Source organism: Panthera onca, chromosome B4 (genome assembly GCF_046562875.1).
Source record: "Panthera onca isolate mPanOnc1 chromosome B4, mPanOnc1 haplotype 2, whole genome shotgun sequence".
Taxonomy (NCBI): Eukaryota; Metazoa; Chordata; class Mammalia; order Carnivora; family Felidae; genus Panthera; species Panthera onca.
This window is the reverse complement of record NC_138345.1, coordinates 67,539,180-67,558,271: the sequence shown is the minus strand read 5'-3', so window position 1 is coordinate 67,558,271 and position 19,092 is coordinate 67,539,180. Positions and strand designations below refer to the sequence as shown.

Here is a 19,092-nt window from a genome sequence, read left to right as displayed (position 1 = left end):
ACCTCAACTTAGCATGCTCAAACCGGAATCATATTCAACCTCAAAACTACTGGGGTACTGATACTATAGTTAACTCATTGATACATAGAATGGTTAAGATACAGTATAGCAAATTACTGTGCAGTATGGTATAGTAATAAGGTATGGGAGCATAGAATAAAGTAGATAACAATAAAGAAACGTATTTATATAATGTTTATAAATGTGTCAACAAATATGTGTTTCTACACATGAAATACAACCCTAAAATTATAAAATTATTTCCAAGGGTACCCATTAATACATCTAAACATTGTAAGAAAATCACTTAATTGACCTTTTAAATACATAAGTTCACATATCTAATGATTATTGCTATCAATGTGGCTTCAGAGTCAATTCTAAAAACAATAAAAAATTATCTTCAAAAAATGTTTTAATGTTTATTTATTTTTGAGAGAAAGAAAGATAGAGTGTGAGTGGGGCAGGGCAGAGAGAGAGGGAGACACAGAATGGAAGCAGGGTCCAGGCTCTGAGCTGTCAGCACAGAGCCTGATGCGGGGCTCAAACTCACGAACTGTGAGGTCATGACCTGAGCCGAAGTCAGACGCTTAACCGACTGAGCCACCCAGGCAAACCCAGTATGATTTTTTTAAATATTTATTTATTTTTGAGAGAGAGAGAGAGACAGAGAGAGAGAAGGAGAGAGGGAGAGAGAGAGAGAGTGGGGGAGGGGCAGAGAGCGAGGGAGACACAGAATCTGAAGGAGGCTCCAGGCTCTGAGCTGTCAGCACAGAGCCTGACGTGGGGCTCGAACTCACAGACTGCAAGATCATGACATAGGCCAAAGTTGGACACTTAACTGACAGCCTTGAAGGCACCCCCAAAACTTGTTTCTTAACCAAAAGAATATTTTATTAACTAACAGATTTGGTTCTGCAAGTCTTCTGCTTACCTTTAAAATTTAAAAGATTAAGGCTGGCACCTTTAAGGATGATCAAAATGGTTCTGTTTTGTTTTGTTTTTTTTTTTTTTTTTTTTTTTTTTTTTTTTTTTTAACGTTTTATTTTTTTATTTTTGGGACAGAGAGAGACAGAGCATGAACGGGGGAGGGACAGAGAGAGAGGGAGACACAGAATCGGAAACAGGCTCCAGGCTCTGAGCCATCAGCCCAGAGCCCGACGCGGGGCTCGAACTCACGGACCGTGAGATCGTGACCTGGCTGAAGTCGGACGCTTAACCGACTGCGCCACCCAGGCGCCCCTGTTTTGTTTGTTTTTTACAATCTACAAAGTTCAAAAAAAATTGTAATAATATTTTCAAGCAAAATTATGTCTGTTAAATTATACCTTAAAAGTTGCATGACAACTATGAATAGCACATCATGATTCAATTCAAAATCTAGTAATTGAACAGCTATTTTAGTTCAATATGCCAGGGGATTAAAAACAACAACGACGACGACGACTGAAGAAAGCCCCCTCCTTGAAAAAATGTATATTCTTGTACCGAGTATACTTTTATTCTTAGAAACATAAAATACGATCATGATTAAAGATAGTGGTAGATTTATGAGGATTTCATTTAAAAACAGTGCGTACAAAAAAAAAAAAAAAAAAAAAAAAAAACCAAAAAAAAACCTGGGCTGTAAAAGAAAAGGAATTTTACAGAGCAATAAAAAGTACATCCCTGATATTCAGCAGTCGGAAAGTCCTATCAAACGTATGTCCTCACTGTCTCTCAGATCCACCGTCTCCCCTGCTTCCATCGCTGGGCCCCCACCATGTCTCACCTGACCATCATGGCCTCCAACGCAATCTCCCTGGAGGAGGCTTTCTCCCTGCCAATCATCCTCCACAGCACAGCGCTTTCACTATAAACTGCAGACTTGTTCATGACACTAAAGTTTTTGAACACCTTTAATAAATCTGAACTGACTTCTGTTCAAAAAAGCCACACACTTGCTCAGTGCTGTGGTCAGGCCCTTAACCTCAGGCCTCCGCCACTCCTTCCACATTCATCCACAGGCACTGATCTCCTCACACCTTACTCACCCAAGACCATGTGCACTCTGTCCTTCCGCCTGAAGGGTCCTGCCCAACCTTCCTACCTGGTCAGCTTCACACACCCTTCAACTTCAAATATCTCAATCTTGACCTACTCCTTTGATTAAATTACTTGTGCCTCCACCAATATTCTCACAGCCTTTTATACCTATGGCAGTAATAGCTCTGCTCATACTGTCTGGTAATTATCTATTTACATATCCATCTACCTCTAAGCTCCAATAATAGTACCATAATGCCTTCTTCATTCATTTTTCATCATTGGGCAGCCATCACAATATTTAGAACAAAGGAGGTTCTTAATAAATATATACTGAATGAATGGAGGAGCAGTTGTTTTAAATGGGCTTTGGGGGTGCCTGGGTGGCTCAGTCAGTTAAGTGTCTGACTTCGGCTCAGGTCATGATCTCACCATTCGTGAGTTCAAGCCCTGCATCGGGTTCTGTGCTGACAGCTTGGAGCCTGGAGCCTGCTTCAGATTCTGTCTCCATCTCTCTGCCCCTCCCCTGCTCACATTCTATCTCTCTCTCTCTCAAATATAAAACATAAAATAAATTAAAATAAATAAATACAAAATAAACAGGCTTGGAAAGACAAGTGAGGTCACAACAGATGTAAGCAGGGGGTAAAGGGGAGAGAACAGAAGCTACTGAGGTTAATAAATAAAAGCCACAGGGTTATATTTGAGAAAGATTCATTCAACCACAGAGTAAAAGAAGGACCGGAAAGAGGCAAAAGAGAAAGTGTGAAAATTAGTTAGCTATGTTTATAGTTCAGACAAGAAGCAAAACAAAACTTGGATGGCAACAGAAATAGAAAAAATTATCAGAGGTTGACACTCTCCTTGGAAGCAAAGCTCCATACTTTATATTATAGTGATTGCTTGTATAAATAAATTATCCAATTTTCTTATAAATTAATCTGACCCTTCCACATCATTATTTTTCCTCTCTTTTTACTTTTGGATTAGTGGGAAGATTTGCTTTTGGTTGAGCAAAGCTGGTTCTTTCATTTTTGCCTAGGAAGTTGGTATTTCAGAAAAAGTCAAAAAAATCCATTGAAATTGCATCTCTTCCCATATCCATTATGTGACTTACCTGGAACTATAAAATGTAAAACAGCTCGAAGTGCCTCCAGCTGCACTGATAATGATGCCTCATGATATTTCATAACTGCTATTATTTTGGGGGCCACTACTACCATTGTATCCATGGAAGCATTACTGGAAATATAAGATTGAAACGCTTATTAAAAGTACAACCTTATTCCATTGTACAAACACCCAGTTGAAACAAGTGCAGGAAAACAGAACCATTCTATTTTACCACAAAAGGCGATATGGAAATGCATTTGCATTCAGTAATATGAGCACACCTATTTTAATTATTATTTAATTAAACCCTGACCTCAAGAAGTGGAATTCCTAATAACCTGGGAATTCTTTTATTTAGTTTCACAAGACACATCTCCCTTCTGATCTGCACATGGGTCACTGGCAACAACCCTGAAAAAGTAGGTGTTATTATCTGCATTTTCCAGATGAAGAGTTTAGGCTGACAGAGGTGATGTATCAAGGTCCTATAACTAGAATGTGACAGAGCCAGGACTGGAACACAAAAACTGTCTGAGCTCCAAGGTCAGGGATCTTTAGAGCATACCAACCTGCCTCTTCCAAATTAACACCACTGGACTCCCTGTATGGTATTCTTAATTAGTTTCATTTGCGTTGAAGTCTTAAGTTTCTCTAAGGTATTTTGGCTATTCTTTCTCTTCCATATGAAGAAATGCCACTGGATTAGATTTCAGTAGGTACTACAAACTGTAAAACAGGCAGGCCTTGCTTTGCACAGTGCCATGTTAACTGAAACCTGTGCATTACTCCAACCAAGCCCTCACTTCGCGTGGTTCTGTGGTCACGGTAAGCTTCTCTTGTTTGGTCATCCCACTTCATTCACTTTCCTCTAACCACGGTGCCCTTACTCATCCCTGCCACTGCATTATCACACAGTATTTATTGTAACTGTCTCTTTACACATCAGTCTCCCCAACTAGACAGTGGGTTTTTTAGTGGCACGCCCACTGTCATAGTTATCTTTGAATCCCCAGGACTAAAACTGTATATTTTACCTATGAGGAAACAGCCAGAAGCATTAATTGCACATAAACTACAGAATCTTAAAGGGTAGATTATTCCATGGTGTTTGTCTCATTTATAAAGGTTTGCACACTTCCGGGACCATAAAAATCATCATTGGAGATCAACTTTAAATTTAAATATTCAATAGCAACATTTAAATAAAAGAAATATGACTCAAAGATATGATATATATAAACATAAATAAATTAGCTGGATGGATGTTAAAAACAACATAACCTTATTCCTTAAAAGCCTACCAATGTGCTACATACATTTTACCATGCTATTTGCATTTCATTTATTCATATTTAATAACAGTATTAATAATAATAGCTGTGATTTATTGAGTGCTTACAATGTATAGGCATTAACTTTGTAAGAAGTAAGTGATTTAATATTTACGTTATAAACTTACAACTGATGAGGTTATTACTATTTATCCCTCTTTACCAAAGAGGAACCTGATGTTTAGACATCAAATGGCTGGCTCAAATTAGTGGGAAAGCCAGGACACAAAATCATTTTCTACTGCAACATTTGTGCTAATTATTTTTTCTTTTACACATTACAGTTTCCTAGAGAGCTTATTTTTTTGTTTGAGATTCACACAGATTAGGCCAAAGTTACTTCACATTCTTTGGCCTAATAAAATGCAAAAAGGCACTGAGCGTATCCTGCAGTAGGCACCTTCTGTACATAATTCAGTTTTAGCCTTTTAAACAGGTTTTTCTTAAGCCCCCCACTCACCACTCTACCCCATAACCCTGCCCTATCATCCACCCCCAGATCTGGTCCTGTTGTGCCTCTAACCAACCATGGAATCTTAACATCTTTGGACTTCCCAGCTAAGGAATGAGAGCAGGAAGAGAAGACCAGGTTAATTCAAATGAAAGAATCGCAATAAATATTTATTGTGAAAAAAACAGAAGCCATATTCTGATTTTATCTCATGCCTTTCATACACAATAATTTGAAAAACTGATTGTACAACTGCTATTTTCCAAAATGTGGTCAGCACCAAGCACAAAGTACAAAAGCCAATTTAACGTGTTTCTACAATCTCTGCCATCCCTTTCCACAGTCAGATAAAATAAGTCTACAGTATTGGTGATATAAGATTATATTCCACAATGTTTCAATCTGCAAATGTCTTATGTTTTTCTTTTAACTCTTAGAAATATGCTTGAAACATTGATATATTCCTGGCCCAACCTTATATATCCTGCATAAGTTCATGAATCTGTATTACCTTCCTTCAAAAAGATGATTTAGCATTTTACAGCCGCTTTCTGCAACTTCAGGAGAATGTATATGCTTCTGCATTAACTCCAATACATTCAGGTATATTCCTTTTGACAAGAGGATTTTTCTGAAATTAACTATAAAATGTTTTTAATGTTACTCATAGAAATAAAAGCACACTTTCATAATTCTGCAGTAGACACAAAATGCTAAGATAGTCCAAATTCATAGAAAAGTACCTGTAGAATTTATATTTCATTGCAACTTAAAGATCATTAATGTTTATCTTTCAAATGTGCACCATTTTCAATTTTTCACACTTATTCACAATTTCAGTTGAGGTTTTGATTTTTAAAGTTTTATTCATAGACATGACTGGTTCCAATATAATACTATCCATGTGAAAGGAATGTTTTTGCAGGAAAATATTTTAAAAGAATGCCCTCCAAAATAAGAATGAAAGTTGCATTTCATTCTAATATTTATAACAGTGTCACAAAATAACCACACTTACACAGACTTACTAGGCATGTTAGACACGAGTGAGCTGGGAATAAGTTATAGGTGCATGCAGTACTGACCATCCACTCACACCTTGCGGGGGCAGGGGGAGTAGGGTGGGACAGGGGCTGGAACCATGTCAGGCTGCCTTCAGCCTTGAGCTACCTTCTCTATTCATCCCAGCGAACTGTACAAACATTATTTATAGATACACCATCATGTGCAAAGGGACGGAAAGCACTGACAAAATTATTACATAATTTCACAAAGCAATGCCAAAGCTTAATAAATATGCTTTACAACTGATTTTATACTCTATGTGGGAAGATAACTATATCCCAGCAATAATGATTACAGAATAATTTTTCTTTGTTATAAACTTCCTTCACTAAATGCACATTATCTTATACTGTCTATTTAAGTATAAACTGTCTTGAAGACTCTGTGTAAATATCATTCCAACATTACACACTGCAGGTCAACACTCTGAAAGTGGCAGGAAATGAAACTTAGATTAAGTACCACAGAGGGTCCCAACTTCAGATGGCTCGACCAACGATTTTTCGACCTTTGTGATGGTGTGAAAGTGATACACGTTTAGTAGAATCCATACTTCAAATTTTGAATTTTGATCTTTTCTCAGGCAGAGTACAATACTCTTTCTTAATGCTGGGGAGTGGCTGCAAGCCACAAAATAACAAGAGTAAACAACCGATGCACTTACACTCTACCTTTCATGCTGTTTTTCACTTTCAGTACAGCATTCAGTAAATTACGTGAAACATTCAACACTTTGTTATAAAACAGGCTTCACATTAGATGATTTTGCCCAACTACAGTCCAACATAAGTGTTCTGAGCACACTGCAGTTTAGCAAAGCTAAACTATAATGATCAGTAGGTTAGGTGTATTAAATGCATTTTCAACTTTCAACATTTTCTACTTATGACAGGTTTATTGGACAAAACCCCATCATCATAAGTCAAGAAAGATCTGTATTTTGAAAATCAGTTATCAACCTCAAACTGGGAAAGGAAGAAATGATAGAAAATCGGGAAAAGTCAGAAATAAGTGGAATCGATATACACATTCTAAAATACTGCCAAAATCTGAAAAATTCATACCTTTTAAAGATGCCCAGAATAACACACACTAAAATATGATAAGTTGGGTTATTTTGCTTGGTCATGTCAGAAGGTTCAATAACCCCTCCTAAAGTGGCTAACTTCTAACCAAGAGGATACTTTTAAAAGATGGAAGTCCCTCTACACCAGCAGTGCTCGCACTGCAGAGAAACTTGGAACTACTCAGAAGGCTTGCTGAAAAACAGATTGCTGGGTCTAACCCCAGAGGTTGTGATTCAGCAGGTCTGAACAGGGCCCTAGAATTTACATTTTTAACAAGTTTCCTGGAGATGTTACTGGTCCAGGCACCATACTGTCCTAGACATTCACCTAACATTTGACTTAAAAATTGAGAACAGAAATTTCATCAAACACTGGACCTAATAGAAATTACATCATGCAGTGACTTCAGAGTTCACAGAACATTTTAGACACCTTATCTCCTTTACCTTATATCTACATAAAGTCCTGATCTCTTCTGCTCCATTTTAGTAATAAATTATCTGCTTTAAAAGGCCAATAATAATATGTGACTTCCTGCAGCTCTTTATCCAATATTCACCTTCTTCCCTGGCTGCCTCGTCACCATTTTATCTCCTCTGACCCCTCACACACATCCTTCTTCTCTGGTTCATTTTCTTCTTTCGTAGCTACCTCACACATATGTTATTTAATCTTATTATCTGTCTTCCCCACTAGAGTTGAAGCTCCCTGAACCTGGGAGTATACTATTTATATGATAATCCAAATGCCTAGGTCACTGTCTAGCAGGAGCTCAATAAATATTAACTTAATTCATTAAGTAGATAACTAATTAATTGAGGGAAATGTCACACAAGATGTTCAAGCTTTGGCCTGGGTAACGTCATGGCAGAAACCAGTTCTGCCTGCCAGTCCTGTTGTTTTTCAAGAAAACCCATCCCAACCCTGCATACTCCATGTTTCCAAGTGTCTTTCAATGAGAAGTTGCCCACAGAGGTTGGTGACCAAGCTGCTCAAGGTCTTAATATTCTCCTAAGGCAGAACTCCAAGAATAATACACGGGATCTGAGTACTGTTTACCTAGCAGGTGGCCGAGAACAAAGAAGTAAGGAACAAGGAAGAGCAGGGCACTGATTCTGATCAAAATCAAGGCTGACTCCACATGTAACTAATCCTCATTCACTGGTTGTTTTGTTGGCATATCAAAGATTTCCACAGGGCAAAGAACAACAGCACCAGCACAACATTTGTATATGGCCAAGGTTACTCTCCTCTCCTCGATGTGCCACACAAAAGCAACCAAGTGAGGCTCTGGTCCTCATTTTCAGGAGGGAGATCCCTATCCAGGTCTCTGCACAGTAGAAGATGGGAGATTTAAGGGCAGCAATTCCCTTTCCTAACACTCCTGCTCTGACTTACTATCCCAGAGGGCAACCCCTATCTGTCTGTGAGGGCTCTTCCCAGCTCAAGTTTTTGTATTAAAGTGCCACCTGAGGGGCACCTGGGTGGCTCAGTCTGTTAAGCGTCGGACTTAGGCTCAGGTCATGATCTCAGTTTGTGGGTTCAAGCCCTGCATCAGTCTCTGTGCTGACAAGCACAGAGCCTGGAGCCTATTTTGGATTCTGGGTCTCCCTCTCTCTCTGACCCTCTCCTGCTCTCTCTCTCTCTCTCTCTCAAAAATAAAAACAAACATTTAAAAATAAATAAATAAATAAATAAATAAATAAATAAATAAATAAAATGCCACCTGAGAGGTAAAGTGAGAAAGAAGGAAAAGGAAGAATAAATTATTTTCCTCTTGATTCGACTTAAATAACAGCACTGAGAAACATGCATGGACTGGTTTGTTGATTCCCTTCATTTCTATGGAGGTTCTCTACTAACAGGTGGTGCAAACACCGGTCTCTGGTTCGGGCTTTCAGTGTTTTTCTCTATTTTGCTCCCTCTAAAAATATTCTGAAAGAGCTGCCAAGTCCAAATGCCTTTATGATGAGTTTTCTCCCAAGATTTTCTGGCAGGATTTCCTGTTCATGGGAGCCTGGAATCTGAACATCCAGAGCCTCAGTTTTAAACCTCAGAGTCTTTCCAAAGGTATAACAGCCATTTTTCTCTCCCTAATAACAAAATGCTTACATGTAAAGGACAATTTTAACAGATTTTACCATGGTGACTATCTCTCTAGACATTGCATTATCTAGAAAGTTTTCTTTAAAAAAAAAATAACAGGAACAGTACATGAAATAAAATGGAAAAAAGTGACCATTTGGTGTTTATTATAGGTACCAAAAAAAAAAAAAATCCCACTCAACACAAAGTAAAAGTCTATCAATGAGAAAATGGTTTATAAAATAGAGTATAGGTATATGTGGGAAGCTACACTGCTATTAAAGATGATAATACAAAATTTTACATTTATCAACACAAAAAAGAAAACATATACAACCTGCTTATAAAAGTATTATTATCCCATTTCTGCAAACATAGAAAATATACAATATATTGTACATATTGTATATATGTATGTTGTATGTATATACATGTTATGTGTGACTACACACATAGAAATTCAGGAAAAAAATCAAAATGTTTTTTTTCTTCTTTATCTTTTTACCTATATATCAATACATCTACATATCAGGTAAATATCTACTTATGTGAATTTTTTGTAATGTATTATCTTTACAAGTTTAAAACAATACAAAATGCATTTCCTTTTATTCAAAAATGATGTACTCCTTACCATTTTGTTCTAACAGAGTGGACAACGCATTTGCAGAGGCCTGGAAGACTTCTTTCGATGAAGAATGCATCAGCATGGAGAGCATCACTTCCCTATGAGCTGGGAACCTTTCACAAATTAAATCACAATATTAACGGGAACCTTTTGAATAATTAGTTCAAATATTCCCTTATTATCTACTCTAACAACAAACAAGGCCTTTAAACAGGATTTCATGTCACCTCCACTTTAACAAGTCACTTTGTGAATTACAGGTAAACAGTTTTTACATTTAAAAGGTAGTTCAAATCCACTAAATACTAATAAATTAGTATTTCTCTGTTCCTTCAAAGTTGATAAGCAGTAAAGGGGGAAAAAGATTCAGCAAATATATAAAGAGGTGTTAAGAGGAAAAAGATAAAATGAGAAAAAGAATGGAAACAAGAAAAAATAAAAATCATAAAGAAACAGCATGAGTTTTAAAAGTGTAGAGCATAATATATATTCTTTTAATAATATATTTTAAAGGTTTCCTATGGATATTAAGGAAATCAGTGTGCTATGAAATGAAATTTATAAACTGCAACAAGAACTTAACAATCTTAAAAAGATTGCTCAAAGTGGATTAGGATGCTGGTCTAACATACAGTTTTCTAAAGTATTACTGTTGCCTTTTAAAATGGAGATATATGATTAAATAGCATTTGTGTCATTAATTCTCTCCCGACGGGCAACGGACCCATATGCATCCAGGTTTTCAGGATTTGAGATGTACGTTATCACTACTTAAGTTTCCAAGAAAAGTCATTCAAAAGTTCTTAAAGCAGGAGCATACCCAGGGCAAACATCACAAGTATTGAGATAAAGCACAGAGCCTTGCGGCCATGAAACAACTCTGATACACACCAAACTCCTGTTTACAGTTTGTATCTTTGAGAGAGAGGGCTGCTCTTAGGAGGCTTGAATGGCACTCCCATAGAAAGCCTCCTCCAGAGCTGACAGCTACAAATAAGCCTCTAAAGAGAAGACACATCAACACTGCAACATCAAGTAGGAAATCAATTTGGAGGCTTCTGACCACACCGAACTCCTGATATCAACAAACTGCTGGCTAGTCACTGCAACAGAGAAGGTCACAGATGGCTCTGCAATCTCTGTCACCTGAGATTAATTAATACAGCATTTTTAATGATCAGCTAGAAAACTGAAAGGTTCTTTCTCGATGACCCATAATTTCTGAATGATGCTTGATTCCAAATCGCTGGGTAATAATTCTCAATCACACTAGGGATCAAAATATTATGGATGCACCACTATTCTGTGGCAACACTTAAAACATAGATGCCTACATCAAAAATATTTCTAAAAATAAAAGTTACAATTACGGTATTTTATATGGATTGATTAAAAATGTAACTGAAATTCTCTATCATGTGAAATCAAAACTACTGACTGGCCGTCTTCGTCTCCGATCTTCTCATGGAGACTGTTTTGGTACATGAGGAGATTGTTTAGGGCCCAGCATGCAGCTTCCTGGATCAGGGGAGAAAAAAGAAACCTGTCAAAATATAAATTATTGAACAAGCACAATTTTGAGTAACTATAATATTTACAAAAGTGTCCGACCTGCACGTGCTTGTTCTTTCTATGCCCCGTCAACGCTTTGTAACAGGCTTCCAACCAAAACAATTTTTCTTCTTCCTCATCATCATTCTGATTTTCATTCTTTTCCTCCAAATCTTGATTTAGGAAAATGGTCTCAGCTTGAAAAAATTTAAGTATATGACTTACTTACAGTCTGAATGACCAACTTGAAGTCCCTATTTTGAAACGTTATGAACGAAGTGAGGTATTCCTTAGTAGTGGTCTTGATTCATTACAAAGACTTTAAAAAATACATTACACACCTCATAATAATGCTATTCCAGTTAGTCAAATGATCAAATGAGGAAGAGGACACCAAACAAAACTAACAGACTAGAGGAAGATGAACTGAGATTAGCTGCCTGCTAACAAAGCTAAATCAAGGATGTAATTAGTCATGTATGAAGAGGAAAGGTGTACTAATCACAACTGTTAGTTCCCTTGAAAGTATCTTCTATGAGAAAACAAACTACAGGGGCTCCTGGGTGGCTCAGTCAGTTAAGCATCTGACTCTTGATTTTGGCTCAGGTCATGATCTCAAGGTGCATGAGATCAAACCCCGCATCTGCCTCTGCGTTGGTAGCAGGGAGCCTGCTTGGGATTCTCTCCCTCTCTCTGTCCCTCCTCCTCCTCTCTCTCCCTCACAATAAATAAACTCAACAAAATTTTTTAAAAGAAAAGAAATTACATAAGGACAGAAAAGGCATTTAATGCTTCCTTCCCTACATATGACTGTCTCGATAATGTTGTCTTGTTATAAGGTTCCCATTCAAGATCAAATGCCCCATAACAATTTCTTATTTAGTAAAGTTACTTACTGAGGAGTGCTAAACAGCTGAGTGCTGCAATTTGTAACGTGGCGTTCTCTGAATACCGCCGCACAGCTTTCACCACAAACTCATGTACATCGTTTAATACAAGAATATTAAAAAAATTACCTAAAAGGTAAGTGAGATTTTAGCTGAATTCTCATCCGCGAAACCTAAATTACTTTGAATTGTATAACAGTATTTAAATCAACAAATTTGAGTAGTAAATATTTTTCATGACATTAAAATATACGTAATTTAAGTAGCTTAGCATAACTGCATAAAGTTTTGAAAATTTATTTCATGTAGTCATTCAATTATCTTAGACAATGGAACTGACCAGGCAAAAATAATGATAGGTTTGGGTTACATTAATTTTTTTGTTCTTTGATGCCTTCTCCTGTCATCCCATAAAACCCATCCCATATCTGTTATGCATGGCACTACAATATTCATTGTACAAAATAGCTTAATTTTGTAAAGATGGAGAAAAACTCCCTCCCTCATCATTAAATGCTTTTGCTGAACTCTTCTTTCGCTTAAAGGAATACTGCTCAGAAAAGCCACTGGCACACGTCGTTACTTGATTTTGTCTGCGATGATTTTAGAAAAAAAGAGTAAGAACACTTCACCACTTCTAAACCAAACCAGAAAGAAATCTCACACCTTTTTACACTCATTCTTCTGAAATCAACACACAATCCAAAAATCTAAGTCATTATGAGGAAGGAATTTTTAAATGATATTCCAGAAATACGTGCCTCCTTCCATTTAAGCTTATTTCTAACTCTACAACAGTCACCAGTTTCCTTCCAGAAATAAGAAAGAAACTCCTATTTAGCTGTAAGTCTAATTAAATAATCCCTAGGACACAAAGCCAGAATTGGAAAAGATCATATATCTGAAAAGCCTAAAGCCCACACTAAATATCAATCAACGGCTTCAATATCAAAAGGCAGCTTAATCAGGTTTAACTCTTCTTTCAACACCTTCTTATGTTCTTACCTCTTTCACATCCACCCTCTAAGCAGACATACCCCCCCCGCCCTTAGTGATATCTAGTCTTGGAAAATCATTTCAAAAGATTCTCCTCTACTTTTACCAACTTCTCTAAACCTGCATTGTCCCTTCACCTTGTCTTCCCTGCCACACCACTGCCAACAACCGCTCTACCATCCACCAACTCTATGACTCTGGGCAAATACCAGGGAGACTGGCCTTATCTTAATTTCAGACAGTTTACATGAAAATACATAGTAAATTATACAACACCTTTATGTGCATTAAACCCATAATAAGGTTACATAATTTGACAAAACGCTAAATATTTATTCGTTGACTTTGGGTTTTTTAATTATGAAGAGAAAGTTAAGCTTCTTTTGAAACAGTAACAGGGGCAATAAATTCTCTAGTCATTAAATGGAACAAATAATCTGTTCAAACAGATGAATGAGAACGAAAGAAAGGTATCCTTATCTGAAGATCAAGTTGACAGCTTTTTAACACTGAATAGTGTTAACTCTATAGGGAAAGCAGGGAAAAGAAGCAGCCCAGGGGACCTTCGCCAGCATTGGTAATATACGAATACTTCAGGTGGGTGGGGCATTCCTCTGCATTGTGCTTCACGTTTTCTACATGTTATGCTTATTCTTTTGTATGGATCAGCTATATACATAGTTATACTTTAAATATAGCACACACGCATGTGCTCTCTCTCGCTCTCTCAAAAAATAAAGTAAAATTCTAAGCATGGCAGGATAGTTTGCTACTTTACAATACTTCCATCCAGTGTATGTCAATATGCTGCTTATCCAACATACAACCTCCATATGTATGGTATATACACTTACATCATATAAACCGTGACAACAAATTAACCAAGAATTAGAACTCACCTAAGGTAAGCCTATGGAGCAAGCAGCAACTCACTTCTTGAATTTTTTCATTGTCAGGGAATGCTTTCATGGCTTCTACCACAATATTGTAACACCTCACATTGCCACTCATGAGGACTTCAACATTACTGCCTAAATTTAAAGAAATAATAATTACCCACAAGGTAGTAATTTCCCACTTGAAATATACATACAAAAACACCCTATACATTTTGTAAATCTATGGCAGGATAATGGCTCTATTTCCAAATTTAAGTACCATGTTCTGTCAATACTGTTCTGTCAGTGTTCTGTCAATAGCTGTAAAAAATACCATGTTCATTGCTAATATAATAGGATTTAGGACTCTTCTCTAGCATTAAGGGAAAATTGATTTACTCCTGTTTCTAGGCTTAAAAACTTAAAATACAGGGATAATTGAGAGTGTTTTTATGTAAGTCTAAAAACGTAATGTCTTGGCCAAAAGTTTTCAAATAAATGAATGTGGGGCCTTTCCCTAATGAGGCACTACTCCTTTGGATAATGGCTTTTACATTGTTCCTCTCCCTCAAACCAACAGAAAGAAAATCAAAATCATGTCACATAATAGAACAGCCAAAGTCAGCTATGACTTATTTCCTGTCTATTTCAGAAAGGCAGCAGAGCAGCCAGTGTACCAGGAAACGAAATCAAGCTTCCTGAGGGCTCTGAGATAGATGGAGAAAAGAATGGGGGACTCAGGGGATGTGTAACTAAGAGACAAACACGGGTGAACCAGAAAGGAAGGAAAGAATCTACTGGGAAAGGTAGGTAGCCAACAGAAAGAGTGAGTGTGTGAACTATATTTAATAATGTTGACTATTATTAAAACAAACAGAAAAGGTGTTTACAGAACATTTTTCTGGCTTTTTTGGCATAACCAAACCAACCAATTGTTTTTCAAAAAATATGTTTTTAGTGTTTAATTGTATTTTAAAGAGCACTGAAAACATGTTGTAATGAAAAGAAATGGCTTCTGAAAATAATTATTTGCTTTACTCAGAATATGAGACATGATTTGCTCTAAGACCCAAAGGCAAACATCTTTCAGTTAGAATCAGTGTTTACAGACTGATAAATGGATAAAGAAGATGTGGTATGTATATATATAATGGAATATTAGTCAGCATCAAAAAGAATGAAATCTTGCCATTTCCAACAACATGGATGGAGCTACAGTGATATATTATGCTAAGCGAAATAAGTCAAAGAAAGACAAATATCATATGATTTCACTTATAGGTGGAATTTACGAAACAAAATAGATGAACACAGGGAAAGGGAAGGAAAAATAAAATAAAAACAGAGAAGGAGGAAAACCATAAGAGACTCTCAAATACAGAGAACAAACTGAGGGCTGCTAGAGGGGACGTTTGTGAGCGGATGGGCTAAATGGGTGATGGGCATTAAGGAGGGCACTTGCTGTGATGAGCACTGGGTATGATATGTAAGTGATGATTCACTAAATTCTCCTGAAACCATTACTACACTGTATATTAACTAACTTGGATTTAAATAGAAAAAAATACAAAAAGAAGATTCAGTGTTTAAAACATTTCATTTTTCATATTTTTAGATTCCTCCTTTGACCTTTGTATGATGAATCGACACATTTTTCACTGTAGTTACGTCAGATGTGGGTGGAAAACAATGAATTTCAAAGCAGCCAGCCCAAAACAAATAAATAAGTATATAAATATAGCTGACGAAAAGTAAAATGAGAAACATATTCAGTTTGTTGACAGTGGATGGCTCAGAAATTTTAAAGTATGTCCATCCTCAACTGTAATGCAACTCCATCTACTTTCAAATGTTTAATTTCCCACGGAAAAGAAAATGATGGATTTTATAACAATCATGAAGAAAGAGCATTGCTTCATAAAGGGATTGGGTTTTTACTGAAGACTCAGCAGATATCAGCAGATATCCATGTCTGAAACCATGTATGTGTATTATACATAACACATTACAGTGCACATGTATGAAATACAAATTATGTAATAAATACTATCAAACGTTTTCACACTTATTACATACCAGGTACTATTCCGTATTTTCGAACTCATTTCACCATTTAATCCTCACAACTTCACATGTGTGAAGATGAAAGCATCACTAGATAAATGCACGTGTACCTCCTGTATGAACCGGCACAGGCGATACATGAATAGTGACAAAATGCTCACGTGCACTTACAAAACAAAAGTAACAGAATCTGAAGCATTATTCCAGCCCATTAACAATCACTAGTAGCATACACAGCAAATTAATTTCTTCTTATTTGTACTTATTTTGTGATAAAAGTGCCTAGATTTCAAAGCATCAAGAAAACGCTCAACAAGCATCACTATAAAGTTCAAACTCCTTCCTGTGGCTTTTCAAGCCCTTCAAGATCTGCTTGTGTCTCCAGCTTCATCCACTGACTCTTATCAAGCCCTGCCCCTGCTTCCATTAAATGACACACAAGCAGACACCCTCTGCTCAGCGCTGGGCATGCACATGCACACACATATGCACACACACGCACTCTTAAGTGCACAAGTTTCCTAAGCTACTTCTACCCTCTTGCTCTCTCTTCCTCCAGGATCTTGACACAGGATGCTCACTGCTTGGGACACTCTGCCTACACCTTCCACTTCACCTCAGACATCCCTACACACAAAGCTCTCCTCAAAGAGCTCCTCAAAGTCTCTACCAAGAGATCCTGCCTCCCTTCTTTTTCTCTCATAACGCCAGCCACTTGTGCCAACACTTGCCTTACAATACATTGTAATCACCTACATACTTATCCATATCTGGCATGGTACACCATGGGTTCTGAGAAGGCAAGAAATATGTCTACATTTTCTGCTACTGTTTCCCAGCACGGGAACCAGCTGCAGGAGAGTATCAATAAATAAAAATTAACCAAATGAATAAATAAATGGGTTTTGTATCTACAAGTTTCTACAAAATCAAAAAAAAAAAAAATAATGGACTTAGAAAGGGGTGCCTGGGTGGCTCAGTCAATGAAACATCCAACTCCTGATTTCGGCTCAGCTCAGGATCTCACAGTTCTTGAGATCAAGCCCCACATCGGGCTCTGTGCTGACAGTGCAGAGCCTGCTTGGGATTCTCTCTCTCTCTCCTTCTCTCTCTCCCCCTCCCTAGCTTGCTCTGTCTCTCTCTCTCTGTCTCTGTCAAAAGAATAAATAAACATAAAAAAATGGACTCAGAAAGGAGGTAAACTGTAATTTTTCATATAGAAAAAAGAAATCATGCACATGGGGTACTTACAAGGAATTGCTAGGGAGTGTAAACAGTGCACTACATGAAGCACAATTTCCTCTTCATCTTTAAAATTTTTTAATGCATTTAGCAAGATCATATAATCTTTATTCTCAACAAATTCAGTCAGCTGCTCCTCTGAAACTAGAAAAATAAAGACAAAATACTGAAAAGCTTAAAGTTTACTTACTCAAAAACATAATATTCATGTCAATCATGAGATACAATAAATACAACAGACATAATTTTAAAATACATATTTCAGCAAAATCCTTCCTAAGAATTTTAAAATGGGAAAAAAAAGCTACTGAGATTAAAATAATTTCTTTTTGACCTATATTAGTTACTCCATATTTTAAAATGCAGAAGTGTTAGTGACCAAACAATTCTATAAAAAAACAAAATTATTTATAATTGCATTTGGGAGATTATAGAGAAAACTGACCAAGGACTAATAAAGATGGCCTACTGGAGGGGCACCTGGGTGACTCAGTTGGCTAAGAATCCAACTCTTGGTTTCAGCTCAGGTTTCGTGAGTTTGAGTCTCGCATCGGGCTCTATGCTGACAACACAGAGACTGCTTGGGATTCTCTCTCTGCCCTTCCCCTACTCTCTCTCTTTCCCAAAATAAATAAATAAACTTAAACAATAAAAAAAAAATTTTTTTAAATGACCTACTGGAAGCGAACATATCACAATACTTCAAAGGAGTGGTTAATGTTACACTGTTGAAAGGCAGCTCAGCTAAATCCATCAGTCCAAGAGGGGTGAACTTTGGCAAATGACAACCATGTAGACTTCAAAATACTGTATCTAAATGGCCTTGATTTCATCAGAATTATCATTAATTTTCATAATGAAAATATTTTGATCAAGCCAATGAGTTCCATTTGGAGTCATTTTATTGGGTGGGTAGCTCAAAAACATGTATAAAAGTCTGGTTTATCTAGCCTGAGAATTGTGCTGACAAAAATGTTGGAAAACTCAGCACTCTTCAGGATCAACCTTACTTTTTTTATTTTTCAACTTGATACCAACGGTACATGTAAAATGATATGATATTGGTTAGGTTCTAATAAATGAGTATCATGGAACTTTCTCATTTTATGGTACGGTTCCCACAGTCTACTCTCAAATTTTGAAAATTCACTTCACAGGTGCCAATACATCCAGAGAACTTGATTTCCTGGGAAATTCAGAAATTTTTCTACTCCATATTTATAATCATAACACAGTCAGCACTGATGATATTTCTATTGAATAAGGGCTTCCTTTTAACATTCCCTGGTCCTTCTCCGTATGTCCTGGATGGGTCCCACAATGCTGGGGAGAGAATGATGTTAGCCCTTCTTCCATGAATGAGACCATGCCCTTAAACTGCAACACAGATTACAGGCCTTGCAAGACTCATTCTGCCTGATTCTCTTCAAAAGCTTAGTTCCAAGATACAACATTTATAGAAGCTATCCCAAAAGATGTTCCTCGATTCCCCACTCACAGTAAACTGTCTTCTCCACCAAGCCTGATCTTCAGAGAGCTGGGTTCCAGGACCATGCTGTTCTGACTATTAATAGAATCTCTTTCACTGCAATACACTTTGTACTCCTTATAAAATGTGTGTACTTTATCATCTCATCCAGGGAAAGCCAAGGGAGTATTTCTTCAGGTCTCCCATAACATTGATCACTTCTCCTGATAAATGGGTTTAT

General features: G+C 37.0%; 1 protein-coding gene across 1 annotated transcript in view; it reads right to left on the bottom strand.

Moving 5' to 3' along the window:
* The window catches only part of LRRK2 (leucine rich repeat kinase 2), a 136,502-nt gene that overhangs the window by 104,653 nt on the left and 12,757 nt on the right, over nucleotides 1-19,092 (bottom strand). Inside the window, exons 6-13 of the mRNA XM_060657922.3 lie at nucleotides 17,393-17,527; nucleotides 14,099-14,230; nucleotides 12,213-12,332; nucleotides 11,377-11,513; nucleotides 11,204-11,283; nucleotides 9,772-9,878; nucleotides 5,432-5,561; nucleotides 3,143-3,267 (exon numbers count right to left, since the gene is read on the bottom strand). Of these exons, the coding sequence (XP_060513905.3) occupies nucleotides 3,143-3,267; nucleotides 5,432-5,561; nucleotides 9,772-9,878; nucleotides 11,204-11,283; nucleotides 11,377-11,513; nucleotides 12,213-12,332; nucleotides 14,099-14,230; nucleotides 17,393-17,527 (966 nt within the window). The remainder of the gene's footprint in view (nucleotides 1-3,142; nucleotides 3,268-5,431; nucleotides 5,562-9,771; nucleotides 9,879-11,203; nucleotides 11,284-11,376; nucleotides 11,514-12,212; nucleotides 12,333-14,098; nucleotides 14,231-17,392; nucleotides 17,528-19,092) is intronic.